This window comes from Oncorhynchus kisutch, linkage group LG19 (genome assembly GCF_002021735.2).
Source record: "Oncorhynchus kisutch isolate 150728-3 linkage group LG19, Okis_V2, whole genome shotgun sequence".
Classification (NCBI taxonomy): domain Eukaryota; kingdom Metazoa; phylum Chordata; class Actinopteri; order Salmoniformes; family Salmonidae; genus Oncorhynchus; species Oncorhynchus kisutch.
The window spans coordinates 57,105,621-57,120,542 of record NC_034192.2 but is presented as its reverse complement, the minus strand read 5'-3'; the positions used below and the strand labels follow the sequence as shown (position 1 = coordinate 57,120,542).

Here is a 14,922-nt window from a genome sequence, read left to right as displayed (position 1 = left end):
TGTCATTACAAGAAACCAAGTCAGGGTTGTAGATCTAAAAAGCAGACATTTTCATTCATCAAAGCTAGTCTTTTTTTCTTTCAGATCAAGGCATTTAAAAAAATACATACATACATACATACATTCTCCAGGGTCTCATTTTCAAGACTGCCCTGGGAACAATTCATCAACAGGATCGGTCTCAAAACACCATCACTTTACTTTTTCACATCTTAACAAATCTAATTCAAAAGAGGCATAACATTTCACATCAATCAAAACAAGTGCAATTCTCCACCACATTCCTCATTAAAGTCCCGACTCGTTCGAGACCAGACAGTCAAGACTCAGTGGCCTGCAGGTCATTCCATGCGCTAGGGTCACAATAACGAAACAAACAATCTTCCCAGACTCTGAGACCAGAGGAACCTCTAGAACCAGCAAGTCTTGAGAGTAAGAATATTTTAAGATTAGTCCTCTGCGTTGAGTGTTGAGGTTAATTAGGGAATTAACGATCAATGGAAATAGTTGTTTTTCACTTCAACGTCTAGTTAGAATCTGTGTAAGTTAGAATCATGAGTGTCACCACAGAGTGTGTAGCCCAAACTATTGGGCGGCAGGGTAGCCTAGGTTAGAGCGTTGGACTAGTAACCGGAAGGTTGCAAGTTCAAACCCCCGAGCTGACAAGGTACAAATCTGTCGTTCTGCCCCTGAACAGGCAGTTAACCCACTGTTCCTAGGCCGTCATTGATAAAATAAAATAAAACATTCGGACACTTTTTGAGATGTCTCATGGTCTGACAATCACCGGTCTAGCTCGTTCGCCTTCCATCACCGAAATGGAAGTGTGAAACAGGTGGATGTGGAGAGACTCATCCAATGCAAAAAATAAAAAAAATAAACGACCTTAGAAATATTACGCAAATAAGATTTCCGCACAAAACATTCAAAACGCAAAATTAAACACATAAAACTGTTCCATTACAGCAGAACAAGAAGCGGGCTTGCAATTTCAACCAATCACTGTACATTAGCCGCACAATATGGTTCAATCAAGCCACACGTCAACAAACCTTCGTTTACTGGATAAACAGGAATCTCACCTTGAGGTGGGGGAACATGTTAGCGTGGTCTCCGATGAAGAAGGTGTGTGGCATGTATGCTAGTTTCTCAGAGTACTGCTCTGCCACCTCGAAGGGGGACGTCTCCTTGTCTGACACAATGTAGTCCATGAAAGGAGCTCCGCTGGTTCCCGGGTAGCCCAGCCACATACACTGAGAAGGGGAGAGAGAGCAGTTGGCAGTGGGAACTTTATTTGGACATTTATTATACCCCAGGCACTGGTATAGTGCACATTTTCTGTGTGGGGGGTGAGGAGCGTACACCATTTATAAGGTCATCATTTCTCAATCAAAGTCTGTACTGACAGATGTAGCCTATTGAATATCCCTGTAGAATAGACCTCTGACCAAACATTCACATCCCTGTAGAATAGACCTCTGACCAAACATTCACATCCCTGTAGAATAGACCTCTGACCAAACATTCACATCCCTGTAGAATAGACCTCTGACCAAACATTCACATCCCTGTAGAATAGACCTCTGACCAAACATTCACATCCCTGTAGAATAGACCTCTGACCAAACATTCACATCCCTGTAGAATAGACCTCTGACCAAACATTCACATCCCTGTAGAATAGACCTCTGACCAAACATTCACATCTCTGTAGAATAGACCTATGACCAAGGCATAACAGCATGTCTTCGAACTCAGGAGGCTGAAGAAATTTGACTTGGTCCCGAAGACGCCTCAAACTTTCAGATGCACAATTGAGAGCATCCTGTCGGGACTGTGTATATGTATATGTATGTGACCAATACAATGTGATAGGATTTTTTAAAATACCCTCAAAACACCAAATTAGGCATAACTATTTTCCAAATAGGCCATCATCACTGTCAATCAGGAATGATCCTTCATCACATTCTAACTGCATATCTGCCAATCATTTGATCTCAATCACTTTCATGGGGATATGCAGTTAGATCTTGTTGAATTACTGTTTCATGAGCAAATTAAAGCAGATGGTGTTAACTATTACACTTATAGGCCTATTTTGTTTCACAGTGTACAAAACATTAAACGCCTCCATGACAGACTGACCAGGTGAAAGCTATGATCCCTTAATGATGTCACTTGTTAAATCCACTTGGGTGTAGATTAAGGCAGGGAGACAGGTTAAAGAAGGATTTTTAAGCCTTGAGATAATTGAGACCTTGATTGTGTGTGTGTGACATTCAGAGGGTGAATGGGCAAGACAAAATATTTAAGTTCCTTTGAAAGGGGTATGGTAGTAGGTGCCAGGCACACCGGTTTGTGTCAAGAACTGCAACGCTGCTGGGTATTCCACGCTCAACAGTTTCCTGTGTGTGTCAAGAATGGTCCATGCCCCAAAGGACATCCAGCCAACTTGACAACTGTGGGAAGCATTGGAGTCAACATGGACCAGTATACCTGTGGATGCTTGACACCTTGTAGAGTCCATGCCCTGACAAACTGAGGCAGTTATGAGGGCAAAAGGGGCTGTAACTCAATATTAAGGCATTCTTAATGTTTTGTACACTCAGTATATCCTGCCTACAGGAACATGAGATTTTTTATAACTAACCCAAGAGAGAGGTTGTGGTCTGACATTTCCAACAGGAGCAAATTAATCAGTGGGCAGAACAAGCAACAAGGTGGGCAGAATCAAGCACGCGTTGGCAAGATCCTATTGGCACGTTGTAGCATATTTCTGTTAGGGAACACCTAATCTGTGAAGTGTGCATGTGCAATATCTCAATTTGCCCTGACACTCCTGAACAGAATTTTTGGAACCTTTGGCAGTCTACCAAAACTTACTCCACTGTTAAAGATTCTAGATTTGGAAACAGAAAAACATATTGAGAAAAACAAATTTAATAAAAAAAATGGGACATTTGCAGAATGTAGGCCAAAAATCCATCTCCTCCCACTGCCGGCCACTGGGCTTCCTCATTACCATGTTTTGGTGGTGAGTGGAAATGCCAACCGGATGCTTCAGATGTAAACATCTAGCTTACTGTTCTGTGGTGCACACCGTTGAGTTTTGGCAGCGTGAGGATTGTTTGACTATTCAGCTTCGGATAAGAAATGACAGCGGTGTTTTTGGCATAACAGCGTATGCCATTATATTAATTTCTGTTAGGCTACGTAACATACAAACGAATCATTCGGTGGTCTTTGCGAGACATCGATTCAGCGTTGATCTGACGTTAGACCTACTAAACGAGCACCATCGTGAGAAGTGATTTTCTATTTGTAATAATCATAACAAAGCAGATACATATAGTTCCACTGATATTGTCGGTGGAAGACATTGGCCTTTAACCGACATCGGCTGATAATTCCACAGATAACAGATATTAAATAAATTGTCACATTGTAAGAACTCACTATTTGAAGCGTGTTTTTGACAATTGGACGGTAAATTTATGAGAACGATGTGGAAAAATATCACTTTCCTTTCCACGCTGTAAGGTGCCTTCAGAAAATATTCAGACTGCTTGACCTTTTCCACATTTGGTTACAGTAAAAATTTATTAAATTGTTTCTCCCCCTTCAATCTACAAACAATACCCCATAATAATCACAAATGATTATTCAGACCCTAGTACTTTGTTGAAGCACCTTTGGCAGCGATTACAGCCTTGAGTCTTCTTGGGTATGATGCTACAAGCTTGGCACACCTGTATTTGGGGAGTTTCTCCGATTCCTCTCTGCAGATCCTCTCAAGTTCTGTCAGGTTGGATGGGGAGCGTCGCTGCACAGCTATTTTCAGGTCTCTCCAGAGATGTGCGATCAGATTCAAGTCTGGGCTCTGGCTGGGCCACTCAAGGACATTCAGAGATTTGTCCTGGAGCCACTTCTGCGTTGTCTTGGGTGTGTGCTTAGGGGCGTGGTCCTGTTTGAAGGTGAACCTTTGCCCCAGATTGAGGTCCTGAGCAGGTTTTAATCAAGGATGTCTGTACTTTGCCTCGATCCTGACTAGTCTCCCAGTCCCTGCCGCTAGAAAACATCTCCAAGCATGATGCTGCCATCACCATCACGATGGTGCCAGGTTGCCTCCAGATGTGACGCATTCAGGCCAAAGAGTTCAATCTTGGTTTCATCAGACCAGAGAATCTTGTTTCTCATGGTCTGAGTCTTTAGGTGCCTTTTGGCAAACTCCAAGTGGGCTGCCATGTGCCTTTTACTGAGAAGTGGCTTCCGTCTGGCCCATCTACCATAAAGGCCTGATTGGTGGAGGGCTGCAGAAATTTGTTGATACCCTTCCCCAGATCTGTGCCTTGACACAATCCTGTCTTGGAGCTCTGCGGACAATTTCTTCGACCTCATTTGCTCTGACATGCACTGTCAACTGTGGGACGTTATTTAGACAAGTGTGTGCCTTACCAAATCATGACCAATCAATTGAATTTATCACAGGTGGACTCCAATTTCTGGAAAGATCAAGGATGATCAATGGAAACAGGATGCATCGGAGAACAATTTAGAGTCTAATGGCAAAGGGTTTAAATACTTATGGAAATAAGGTATCTGTTTTACGTTAATACATTTGCTAAAAAGTCTAAAAACCTGTTTCCACTGTCATTATGGGTTATTGTGTGTAGATTACAGAAGAACAATAATCCATTGTAGAATAAGGCTGTAACGTAACAAAATGTGGAAAAAGTTAAGGGGTCTGAATACTTTCCGAAGGCACTATTGTATTGGTAAGTTGTCCCCCCCCCAAAAAAAAATGTGAATCTGTATCGAACCCATAACACCCATATCGGTTAGGCTAAAATAATAATAAGCAGGCCTATTAAGCGTAGGCAGATCTCGACGAGGGTGATTTTAAGCGATTTGAGCGCCCTTCGTATCAGGGTGCTGAAAGGACTGGGTTCCACAGTAGAGAAGGGGATCCGTGGCGTTTTATGAACAGCAACGCAGACGCGCAGTGAATTCGGATCCTATATCACGTTGGTGGGATGACAAGATTCATGCAGTGGATCAGTTTACCTGCTTACGCAATAGAAGTTGTGCGTTTTTTGGAAGCTAAGGACTCGGGACAGTATGGCGAGTTAAAGTGTGTTGTACACGAGCCCCAAGTCCATGACACCGAGGACAGACGTTTTAGCAACCCCTGGTAGAGTTCTGTCTATGGCTGGTTTTGTCAGATTTGGGCCGCTCAAAGTGGTCAAGCCTGCGACAGACATGCCTCTGCACACACATCACTCGCACCACCGCCAGACAGAAGAAACCACCATTTTACTACCTATAGGCCGTTATAGCCTACATATGTATTGCAATGGTCATTTGATAAATTCTCATGAAATTTCGCTGGTAATTAAATATATTTTTTCTGAAATATTTTAACAGCACCAAGCATTCTCAAATTGAAGAAGAAAAAAGAATAAATAGGTGAGAGAGCGTCACTCCCCCCACTCTACAGCAGCACTACACCCCTGTCTGGTAGCCCAGCCAGTAAACAGGAGACACAGGAGTATCACTTAGCACTGACTTTATGACAAAGCAGTGGCCAGGCACTATCAGTCCTGTGCCTCTGGATACAAACCTCTGGATGCCTCCTCCAATATTCTAGGGGGGTAAAATGTATAAGAAACTAACATGGCCAAATAAAGCCTGTATCTCACCTGGATGGGAGCGGGGCGCAGGGCAAACAGCTCGTTGCGGGCTCCTTTGGTATAGCCGTTCATATTGACCAGGATGTGGAGTCCATCCTGATGGATCCTGTCTGCTGCCTTACCGTTACACGGGAGCTGACAGAGGACAGACAGGAGTGGACATGGAGGGAGAGGATTTAAAAATCAGTACTCTCTCAGGTGTTGAATGTGGCTTCAGAGTGGCTCTATGTTCTACAGTATAGAGGAAAGGGCGAAGAGAAAATTAAGCTGCTTCTAAAGTACTTAGATTCAGTTCTCCATCTGCGTTAACTCACCTGTGACAGATCAGTGAAGTGATTGGCCTCGGCCACCACTTTAACCCTAAAGTTGGTGTTGTCATCTGGGCTCAGTGCATAGCAGAACACCTGGGGAGGGAAACAACCAGACATGTTATAACCATGTTACGACCAACTGTTAAAACAGATGCACGGCCAGTATAGTATGGCTGTTATATCTCAATTTAAGATTTTATTTTATTTTTTAAATGTACCGTTTGGCCAGAAATTAATTTGTTAACTGAATAAATAATGGATTAAGTCTCATTGAGAATAAAACATATGGTCAAAAGACAATCAGATCCGGGTGTGAAATCACTGGTTGTTGCCGATCTGCCTGACAACATCTCTAGTGGTAATGAGACAACAGTAAGAAACCGCTCACCTCAAACTTCTCAGAGCTGTGCATGCCGGGGATGGACTGCATGAGGTGGGAGGTGGGGTGGTTCCCGAAGTCAGAGCTGACATATCCTACCCTCAGACGCCCTGCGCTGGCCTTCAGGTCCTTGGGGTACTCAAAGGCCGGCTTGTGGAGCGCATTGATCTGTGGTGGTACAGGAGGGGGGGGCCGTTAGACTATACCACAGCTGATAAACTATATATGTCCCAAATTGCACCCTATCCCCTATATAGTGCACTACTTTTAACCAAATGTAGTGCACTATGACAAGGGTGCCATCTGAGACATAACCCACGGCTCTCTTCCAAACAAATCTACACTAGCATCCTACTTTGAATGATTGCTAGTATGGACATTGGAACATCATGGCCTGTCAGATAATGACCTTAAACCTAGTGTAGAAAAGGCCCATGGAGTTGGTGGAATAACCCTTTAATTCATTGCCATTTTCTCAGCTGGGCCAGGGGTGCTTTAATTAGGTCAGGTGGAAATGTCCGACAGATCTCAACTCCATAAAAGGAGGAAATTGCCATCGCCTGATCTCACTGCTTTCTCTTCCTTAACTCCGTCTGATCCAGAAGTTCTGTGCGTCCATGAATCCACATAAGTCCACCGACTCTGTTACCTTTCATCTGAACTATCTGTTGCGAACAGTTATTGTTTATAGTTATTACCGCGGAGCGCGGCTTGGAGCGCACGCTTCAAATATAGCGTAATGTGAATTGTCAATGTTCACGGCCCTACGGATCCTCATAGGCCAATTATGCAATCGATATGGTTCATGTGTATTGAAATTAATTATATGTACACATGAAGACAATTGAAAGAGTGGAATGAGAAACGTCATTGTTTGCTAACTGATTGACTTTGATAATGGGGATTATAGATCGTATAACCATTCACTGTTTGTTTTCTTTTATGATAAATAGTTACGAGCCTAAATGACTCACGGATGATTACTATTGACTTCTTAATGAACTGGACTGTTGAACTCCCTAAATTATGTTAATAATGAATGATCTGATTTGATCTTTGATTATGAATTTGATTGGATACATGTTATTTGTTTCCTTTGTGATGCAGCACAGACTACTCAGTAAATATACCACTTTATGGTGAAAGGAATTCCTGCCTCAGTCTCATCCATTCCTCTGTCACCTGACACGTGACCACCTGTTCACCTTCACTGTCAGTCATCCTACCTGTCCAGCTACCCACACAGATTCCACTAATCTTTCACCTAGCTACTTTCAGGTGGTCCAACTAGACAAGAGATTAAAACCAGATCACTCGTCCATAAGACAATTACAACTAGCCTGAACCTGTCCTAACTAACAGCCAACTAACCACACAAACCTAACTCCTCTTAACCCATCTATGACTGAACCAACCTCTTTTCCCTGCAAGCCACCCAAGGCTGCTTTTTACTGCTTATTTTTAACCAAACAAAAGACTACGGGCGTAATAAGTTTCCTTCAAATGTACCAGACGAGTAACTTCCAAGCCATCCCGTCTTACCGTTTACCCTTCACCATGCAAGTACCCCAGCCCAACTTTCACCTGAGTAGAAGGTCAATACTGTACTTGCTTTGATGAGGGCCTGTACCTTGTCCAGACAGAGGTTGCCGTGCCTCTCAGCGATGGCCTTGCGGAAGCCGTGAGAGAGGGGGTACAGCATGCTGTGGTGGGGGTGCACCGAGGGCAGACGGTTCTTATCCAACTGGTCAGCCACGATGCTCACCAGCTTCTTCATACGATCGTCATAGTCTGTCCAGTCACACACAATCTGGTGAGAGAGGAGACCGTTGTGTTGAGTGCGTTTGTGAGAGAGGAGACCGTTGTGTTGAGTGCGTTTGTGAGAGAGGAGACCGTTGTGTTGAGTGCGTTTGTGAGAGAGGAGACCGTTGTGTTGAGTGCGTTTGTGAGAGAGGAGACCGTTGTGTTGAGTGCGTTTGTGAGAGAGGAGACCGTTGTGTTGAGTGCGTTTGTGAGAGAGGAGACCGTTGTGTTGAGTGCGTTTGTGAGAGAGGAGACCGTTGTGTTGAGTGCGTTTGTGAGAGAGGAGACCGTTGTGTTGAGTGCGTTTGTGAGAGAGGAGACCGTTGTGTTGAGTGTGTTTGTGAGAGAGATGTTTGTGAGAGAGGAGACCGTTGTGTTGAGTGTGTTTGTGAGAGAGGAGACCGTTGTGTTGAGTGTGTTTGTGAGAGAGGAGACTGTTGTGTTGAGTGCGTTTCTGAGAGAGGAGACCGTTGTGTTGAGTGCGTTTCTGAGAGAGGAGACCGTTGTGTTGAGTGCGTTTGTGAGAGAGGAGACCGTTGTGTTGAGTGCGTTTGTGAGAGAGGAGACCGTTGTGTTGAGTGCGTTTGTGAGAGAGGAGACCGTTGTGTTGAGTGTGTTTGTGAGAGAGGAGACCGTTGTGTTGAGTGTGTTTGTGAGAGAGATGTTTGTGAGGGAGGAGACCGTTGTGTTGAGTGTGTTTGTGAGAGAGGAGACCGTTGTGTTGAGTGCGTTTGTGAGAGAGGAGACCGTTGTGTTGAGTGCGTTTGTGAGAGAGGAGACCGTTGTGTTGAGTGTGTTTGAGAGAGAGGAGACCGTTGTGTTGAGTGTGTTTGTGAGAGAGGAGACCGTTGTGTTGAGTGTGTTTGTGAGGGAGGAGACCGTTGTGTTGAGTGTGTTTGTGATGGAGGGAGACCGTTGTGTTGAGTGTGTTTGTGAGGGAGGGAGACCGTTGTGTTGAGTGTGTTTGTGAGGGAGGAGACCGTTGTGTTGAGTGTGTTTGTGAGGGAGGAGACCGTTGTGTTGAGTGTGTTTGTGAGGGAGGAGACCGTTGTGTTGAGTGTGTTTGTGAGGGAGGAGACCGTTGTGTTGAGTGTGTTTGTGAGAGAGGAGACCGTTGTGTTGAGTGTGTTTGTGAGGGAGGAGACCGTTGTGTTGAGTGTGTTTGTGAGAGAGGAGACCGTTGTGTTGAGTGTGTTTGTGAGAGAGGAGACCGTTGTGTTGAGTGTGTTTGTGAGAGAGATGTTTGTGAGGGAGGAGACCGTTGTGTTGAGTGTGTTTGTGAGGGAGGAGACCGTTGTGTTGAGTGTGTTTGTGAGAGAGATGTTTGTGAGGGAGGAGACCGTTGTGTTGAGTGTGTTTGTGAGAGAGATGGTTTGTGAGGGAGGAGACCGTTGTGTTGAGTGTGTTTGTGAGAGAGGAGACCGTTGTGTTGAGTGTGTTTGTGAGGGAGGAGACCGTTGTGTTGAGTGTGTTTGTGAGAGAGGATACCGTTGTGTTGAGTGTGTTTGTGAGGGAGGAGACCGTTGTGTTGAGTGTGTTTGTGAGAGAGATGTTTGTGAGAGAGGAGACCGTTGTGTTGAGTGTGTTTGTGAGGGAGGAGACCGTTGTGTTGAGTGTGTTTGTGAGAGAGATGTTTGTGAGGGAGGAGACCGTTGTGTTGAGTGTGTTTGTGAGAGAGGAGACCGTTGTGTTGAGTGTGTTTGTGAGAGAGGAGACCGTTGTGTTGAGTGTGTTTGTGAGAGAGGAGACCGTTGTGTTGAGTGTGTTTGTGAGAGAGGAGACCGTTGTGTTGAGTGTGTTTGTGAGAGAGGAGACCGTTGTGTTGAGTGTGTTTGTGAGAGAGGAGACCGTTGTGTTGAGTGTGTTTGTGAGAGAGGAGACCGTTGTGTTGAGTGTGTTTGTGAGAGAGGAGACCGTTGTGTTGAGTGTGTTTGTGAGAGAGGAGACCGTTGTGTTGAGTGTGTTTGTGAGAGAGGAGACCGTTGTGTTGAGTGTGTTTGTGAGAGAGGAGACCGTTGTGTTGAGTGTGTTTGTGAGGCAGTCTGAAATGTAAATCAGAGAAACATAATACAGGAGCAGTAACTCTTGGGCCTTACTTGGCTACTCTGGTAATGTCTCACATCAATACATTCATTATACTCAAGTTACAGTTCCGAGTCTCACATCAGGATTTGGCTTCAAGTGTATCTGCAGTAACTTGGCACAGGAGACGTGTGTGTGTGTGTGTGTGTGTGTGTGTGTGTGTGTGTGTACCTGCAGGCAGTGTGCCAGGTTGCAGTAGGCATCAGGGAAGTCAGGCTTCAGTTTCAGGGCAGTACGGTAAGACGCAATGGCTTCTGGGATGTTACCAGAGTCCTGGGGGGAGGGAGATTAACATATTATAATAATGGAATCATAAGACAACTTCCTTTATAAATACAAGCATTTTTTATATTTTCATGAATTAAATAACTAAATTGCAGAGAATAGTTGAATTTGGCCCTGCGGAATATTAGTGACAGAAAAAACAAAGAGAGTAACACCAAAACACCAATCCCAAATCAACTTCACTGCACTTCTGTAGGTCTGATAGGAGTTGATTTAGGATTGTGGGATATAACAGACATGGCAGATGAAAGTCACCTTGTGTATGGAGGCCAGGTTAGAGTGAGCGTCAGCGAAGGCAGGGTTGATCTGGATGGCTCTGGTGTAACACTGTAGAGCTCCCTGGATATCCTGCATCTCCTTCAGAGTGTTGCCCATGTTGGAGTAGGCATCAGCAAACGTAGGGCTGATTCTACAGACACACAAACAATTCAGTAGGACGCCAATCAACTCCATTCAGAACCTTGAAACACAGTCCCTAAAAGTCTATCTATGGACTGTCAAACCAACGAGATGAAAGAGAGAGCGAGACAGAGAGAGGGTGTGTGTGTCTGCTGACCTGATGGCCTCTTTGTAGTGCATGAGGGCCTCCTGGAGTTTCCCCTGCTGCTGCAGAACGCTGGCCAGGTTAGAGTGGGCCGCAGCAAACTCTGGAAACACCTGAAGACACCAACCACACAGGTTATAGGGTGCCCAATCAAATACAAAATTTGACCAATATGTTAATTGTGTAGATATTTTTCAATGAAAGCTTATGGTCGTAATGTCATGTCTCTCATAATCCGTTCAAAAGTAGAGTTTTCACCCTTGTAGAATTATTTTACATTTTAAATACATTATTATTTTTTTTATCTGGGAAACGGCATCAGCTAGTCTGCATTCTGTCCGGAATAAAGGCTACCTGCCAGCTCACTGTTGAACTGGGTCATCCTTTTTAATCAAATCTGCAGGACATAAAATGAGGCAAGACGATCCATATTGAGACAGGTATTTCCATATTTTAGTATACGTTTTCATATTGATGTGAAATTCCTGTTATTTTCTGTAGATTTCTCACATAAACAAGCATCTGAGGAAGTGAGATGTCAATGGAGCCCTGAGCATAAACCAATATTTGGATTAACAAAAGGCTTTCCAATTAAACTCGGCCCGTGTCATAAATGTAGCTTTTTTGTGACCTGCGGAAACTGAAGACGTCCAGAAAATGTTAAATTTTCAAAAGTTGCGGTGAGAAACCTGCGCCTCTCTGTCAGAGCTAAGTGCTTATTATGAGATGTGTTGTTACAAAAAAAACTAAAACTTATTGGAAATTATATTAATTACACAGTGCATTTGGAAAGTATTCAGACCCCTCATTGTTACATTACAGCCTTATTCTAAAATAGATTAAATGGTCCCCCCCCCCTCATCAATCTACACCCCATAATGACAAAGAAAACTCATTTTAGCAAATTCATTCAAAATAAAACACAGAAATATCACATTAACATAAGTATTCAGACCCTTTACTCAGTACTTGGTTGAAGCACCTTTGGCAGCGATTACAGCCTTGAGTCTTCTTGGGTACGAGCGCTACAAGATTGGCACACCTGTATTTGGGGAGTTTCTCCCATTCTTCTCTGCAGATCCTCTCAAGTTGTCAGGTTGGATGGGGAGCATTGATGCACAGCTATATTCAGGTCTCTCCAGAGATGTTCGATCGGGGTCAAGTCCGGGCTCTGGCTGGGCCAATTAAGGACATGAGACTTGTCCTGAAGCCACGCCTGTGTTGTCTTAGCTGTGTGCTTAGGGTCTTTGTCCTGTTGGAAGGTGAACCTTCACACCAGTCTGAGGTCCTGAGCGTTCTAGAGCAGGTTTTCATCAAGGATCACTCTGTACTTCACTCTGCTCATCTTTGCCTCGATCCTGACTAGTCCCTGCCGCTGGAAAACATCTCCAAGCATGATGCTGCCACCACCATGCTTCACCATAAGGATGGTGCCAGGTTGCCTCCAGAGGTGACGCTTGACATTCAGGCCGAAGAGTTCAATCTTGGTTTCATCAGACCAGAGAACCTTGTTTCTCATGGTCCGAGTCTTTTGGCAAACTCCAAGCGGGCTGTCATGTGCCTTTTACTGAAGAGTGGCTTCACAGTCCACTGTTCTTGGGGACCGTCAATGCTGCAGAAATTTGTTGGTACCCTTCCCCAGATCTGTGCCTTGACACAATCCTGTCTCGGAGCTCTCTGGACAATTCCTTTGACCTCGTGGCTTGGTTTTTGCTCTGACTGTCAACAGTGGGACCTTATATAGACAGGTGTGTGCCTTTCCAAATTAATGTCCAATCAATTGATTTTACCACAGGTGAACTCCAATCAAGTTGTAGAAACATCAAGGATGATCAATGGAAACAGGATGCACCTGAGCTCTATTTAGAGTTTCATAGCAAAGGATCTGAATACGTATGTAAAAAAAAATTTTTAAATAAATAATTGTGCGCCGCCCAATGGGACTCCCAATCACGTCTGGTTGTGATGCAGTCTGGAATCGAACCAGGGTGTCGTGTAGTGACACCTCTAGCACTGAGACGCAGTTCCTTAGAGCGCTGCGCCACTCGGGAGCCTGTAAATAAGGTACGCGTTTTATATTTGTAAAAATGTCTAAAAACCTGTGTTTGCTTTGTCATTATGGGGTATAATGTATAGATGGATGAGGAAACATTTTAGAATAAGGCTGTAACGTAACATGTGGAAAAAGGGGTCTGAATACTTTCCGAAGGCACTATATTCGAGAAAGGCCTCGCTGAACGATTCAGAACACTAATAATCATTTGTCTTGGTAAAATGTATTTTATAACATAAGGAAGTGACATTTCATCACGAAAGCACGTTTTTCCACCCACTCTGGGCAGTGAGTGGACCCCTACAGGTTAGAATACATATAACAGGACATTGGCCAGGTTAGAGTGGGCCGCTGTAAACACCCACAAAAACAAACAATTGTTCAGTCACCACCAAATCATGAAATTACACTTCCTTAAAGAGAACACTGAGCTGACGTGATTAAGATTGTGGTGGGAAAAAAACAAGGGCCCGTAATCAGCATTCCTTAAACCCATTATGCCAGGTAAGAGAAGGGGAGGAAGAGATACTTTTCAATGCTTTTTATGAGCATTCTGCCATAGTTATCCGTCTCACCTCCAGGGCCTTCCTGTAGAGCTGGACGGCGTCCTCGATGTTGCCCTGCTCCCTCTTGATGTTGGCCAGGTTGTTGAGAGAGTCTGCGTGGGTGGGACACAGACGCAGGGCCGTGTTGTAACACTCCTCAGCCTCGGATACCTGGGAGAGACGGGGTTAAACCACACACACACATTCACAGATAAAGACAAAACACTCAGATACAGACAGACACCCCCCCCTCACACAGAAAAACATACATTTTCTTACAGACAGACACAGACAACAGCTACACAAACACTGCTAACTGAAAGCTGCAACCCTGTTTGTAGCTGAACAGGGGATGCTTGCACTTCCCAAAATAATCTTTGTCTGGAACTGTGTTGAAAGGGATGGCCTATCAACAATCATGAAACAGACCAGCTGGAAGACCAGGATGTCATGCATATCTATCTAACCACACCCAGTCTGATCTCCTCTCTGTATATGTGGAGAAAACACCCCCCCCCCCCCCCCCATCTCCTAAATTAGGTCAAGGAAGGCACGACAGACATGGCATGCACGGGGCACAGCCTGGTGGGACCGTCATGCCTCTCACACTGGCAGTTGGGATGCAGAATAACGGAGCAGTCTCTCACTGCTTGGACACACACACCGTGTTCTTCCTTACATTGCCCTTCTCCTTGAGGGCGTTGGCCAGGTTACAGTAGGCGTCAGGGAAGTGGGGCTGTAGCTCGATGGCGCGGCGGTACGTGTCGATAGCCAGGTCGATAAGACCCTGCTCGTAGTAGACGCACGCCAGGTTGCCGTGGACGACGGCGTGGTTGGGGCTCAGGCTGAGGGCACGCAGGTAGCCAGCCACCGCTCTGAATGGTTGGAAAAAGAGAGAAGGGTGGGTAAACGCTAGTAGTAATAGTAGGTACCAAAGGCTGAGGACTCAGGTAGCCAGCCATGCATGGATAGAGGAGAGAGTAAAGAGTGGTACTAGTGATGTGTAGGGGAGAGGAGAGTGGTACTAGTGATGTGTAGGGGAGAGGAGAGTGGTACTAGTGATGTGTAGGGGAGAGGAGAGTGGTACTAGTGATGTGTAGGGGAGAGGAGAGTGGTACTAGTGATGTGTAGGGGAGAGGAGAGTGGTACTAGTGATGTGTAGAGGAGAGTAGAGTGGTACTGGCGATGTGTAGCGTGGTACTGGCGATGTGTAGCGTGGTACTAGCG

General features: G+C 44.9%; 1 protein-coding gene across 14 annotated transcripts in view; it reads right to left on the bottom strand.

The window, feature by feature from the left end:
- ogt.1 (O-linked N-acetylglucosamine (GlcNAc) transferase, tandem duplicate 1) overlaps positions 1-14,922 on the bottom strand; it is a 33,415-nt gene that overhangs the window by 7,472 nt on the left and 11,021 nt on the right. For 5 of the 14 annotated variants that reach the window (XM_031798501.1, XM_031798495.1, XM_031798500.1 and 2 more), the window contains 10 exons: positions 14,375-14,570; positions 13,726-13,866; positions 11,110-11,210; positions 10,809-10,962; positions 10,440-10,541; positions 8,014-8,193; positions 6,393-6,551; positions 6,008-6,097; positions 5,703-5,828; positions 1,083-1,253 (listed from right to left, as the gene is read on the bottom strand). In XM_031798501.1, coding sequence (XP_031654361.1) covers positions 1,083-1,253; positions 5,703-5,828; positions 6,008-6,097; positions 6,393-6,551; positions 8,014-8,193; positions 10,440-10,541; positions 10,809-10,962; positions 11,110-11,210; positions 13,726-13,866; positions 14,375-14,570 — 1,420 coding nt within the window. Of the gene's footprint in view, positions 1-1,082; positions 1,254-5,702; positions 5,829-6,007; positions 6,098-6,392; positions 6,552-7,995; positions 8,194-10,439; positions 10,542-10,808; positions 10,963-11,109; positions 11,211-13,725; positions 13,867-14,359; positions 14,571-14,922 lie in introns of all 14 variants that reach the window. The other 9 variants (XM_031798492.1, XM_031798504.1, XM_031798496.1 and 6 more) reach the window with 3 other exon arrangements.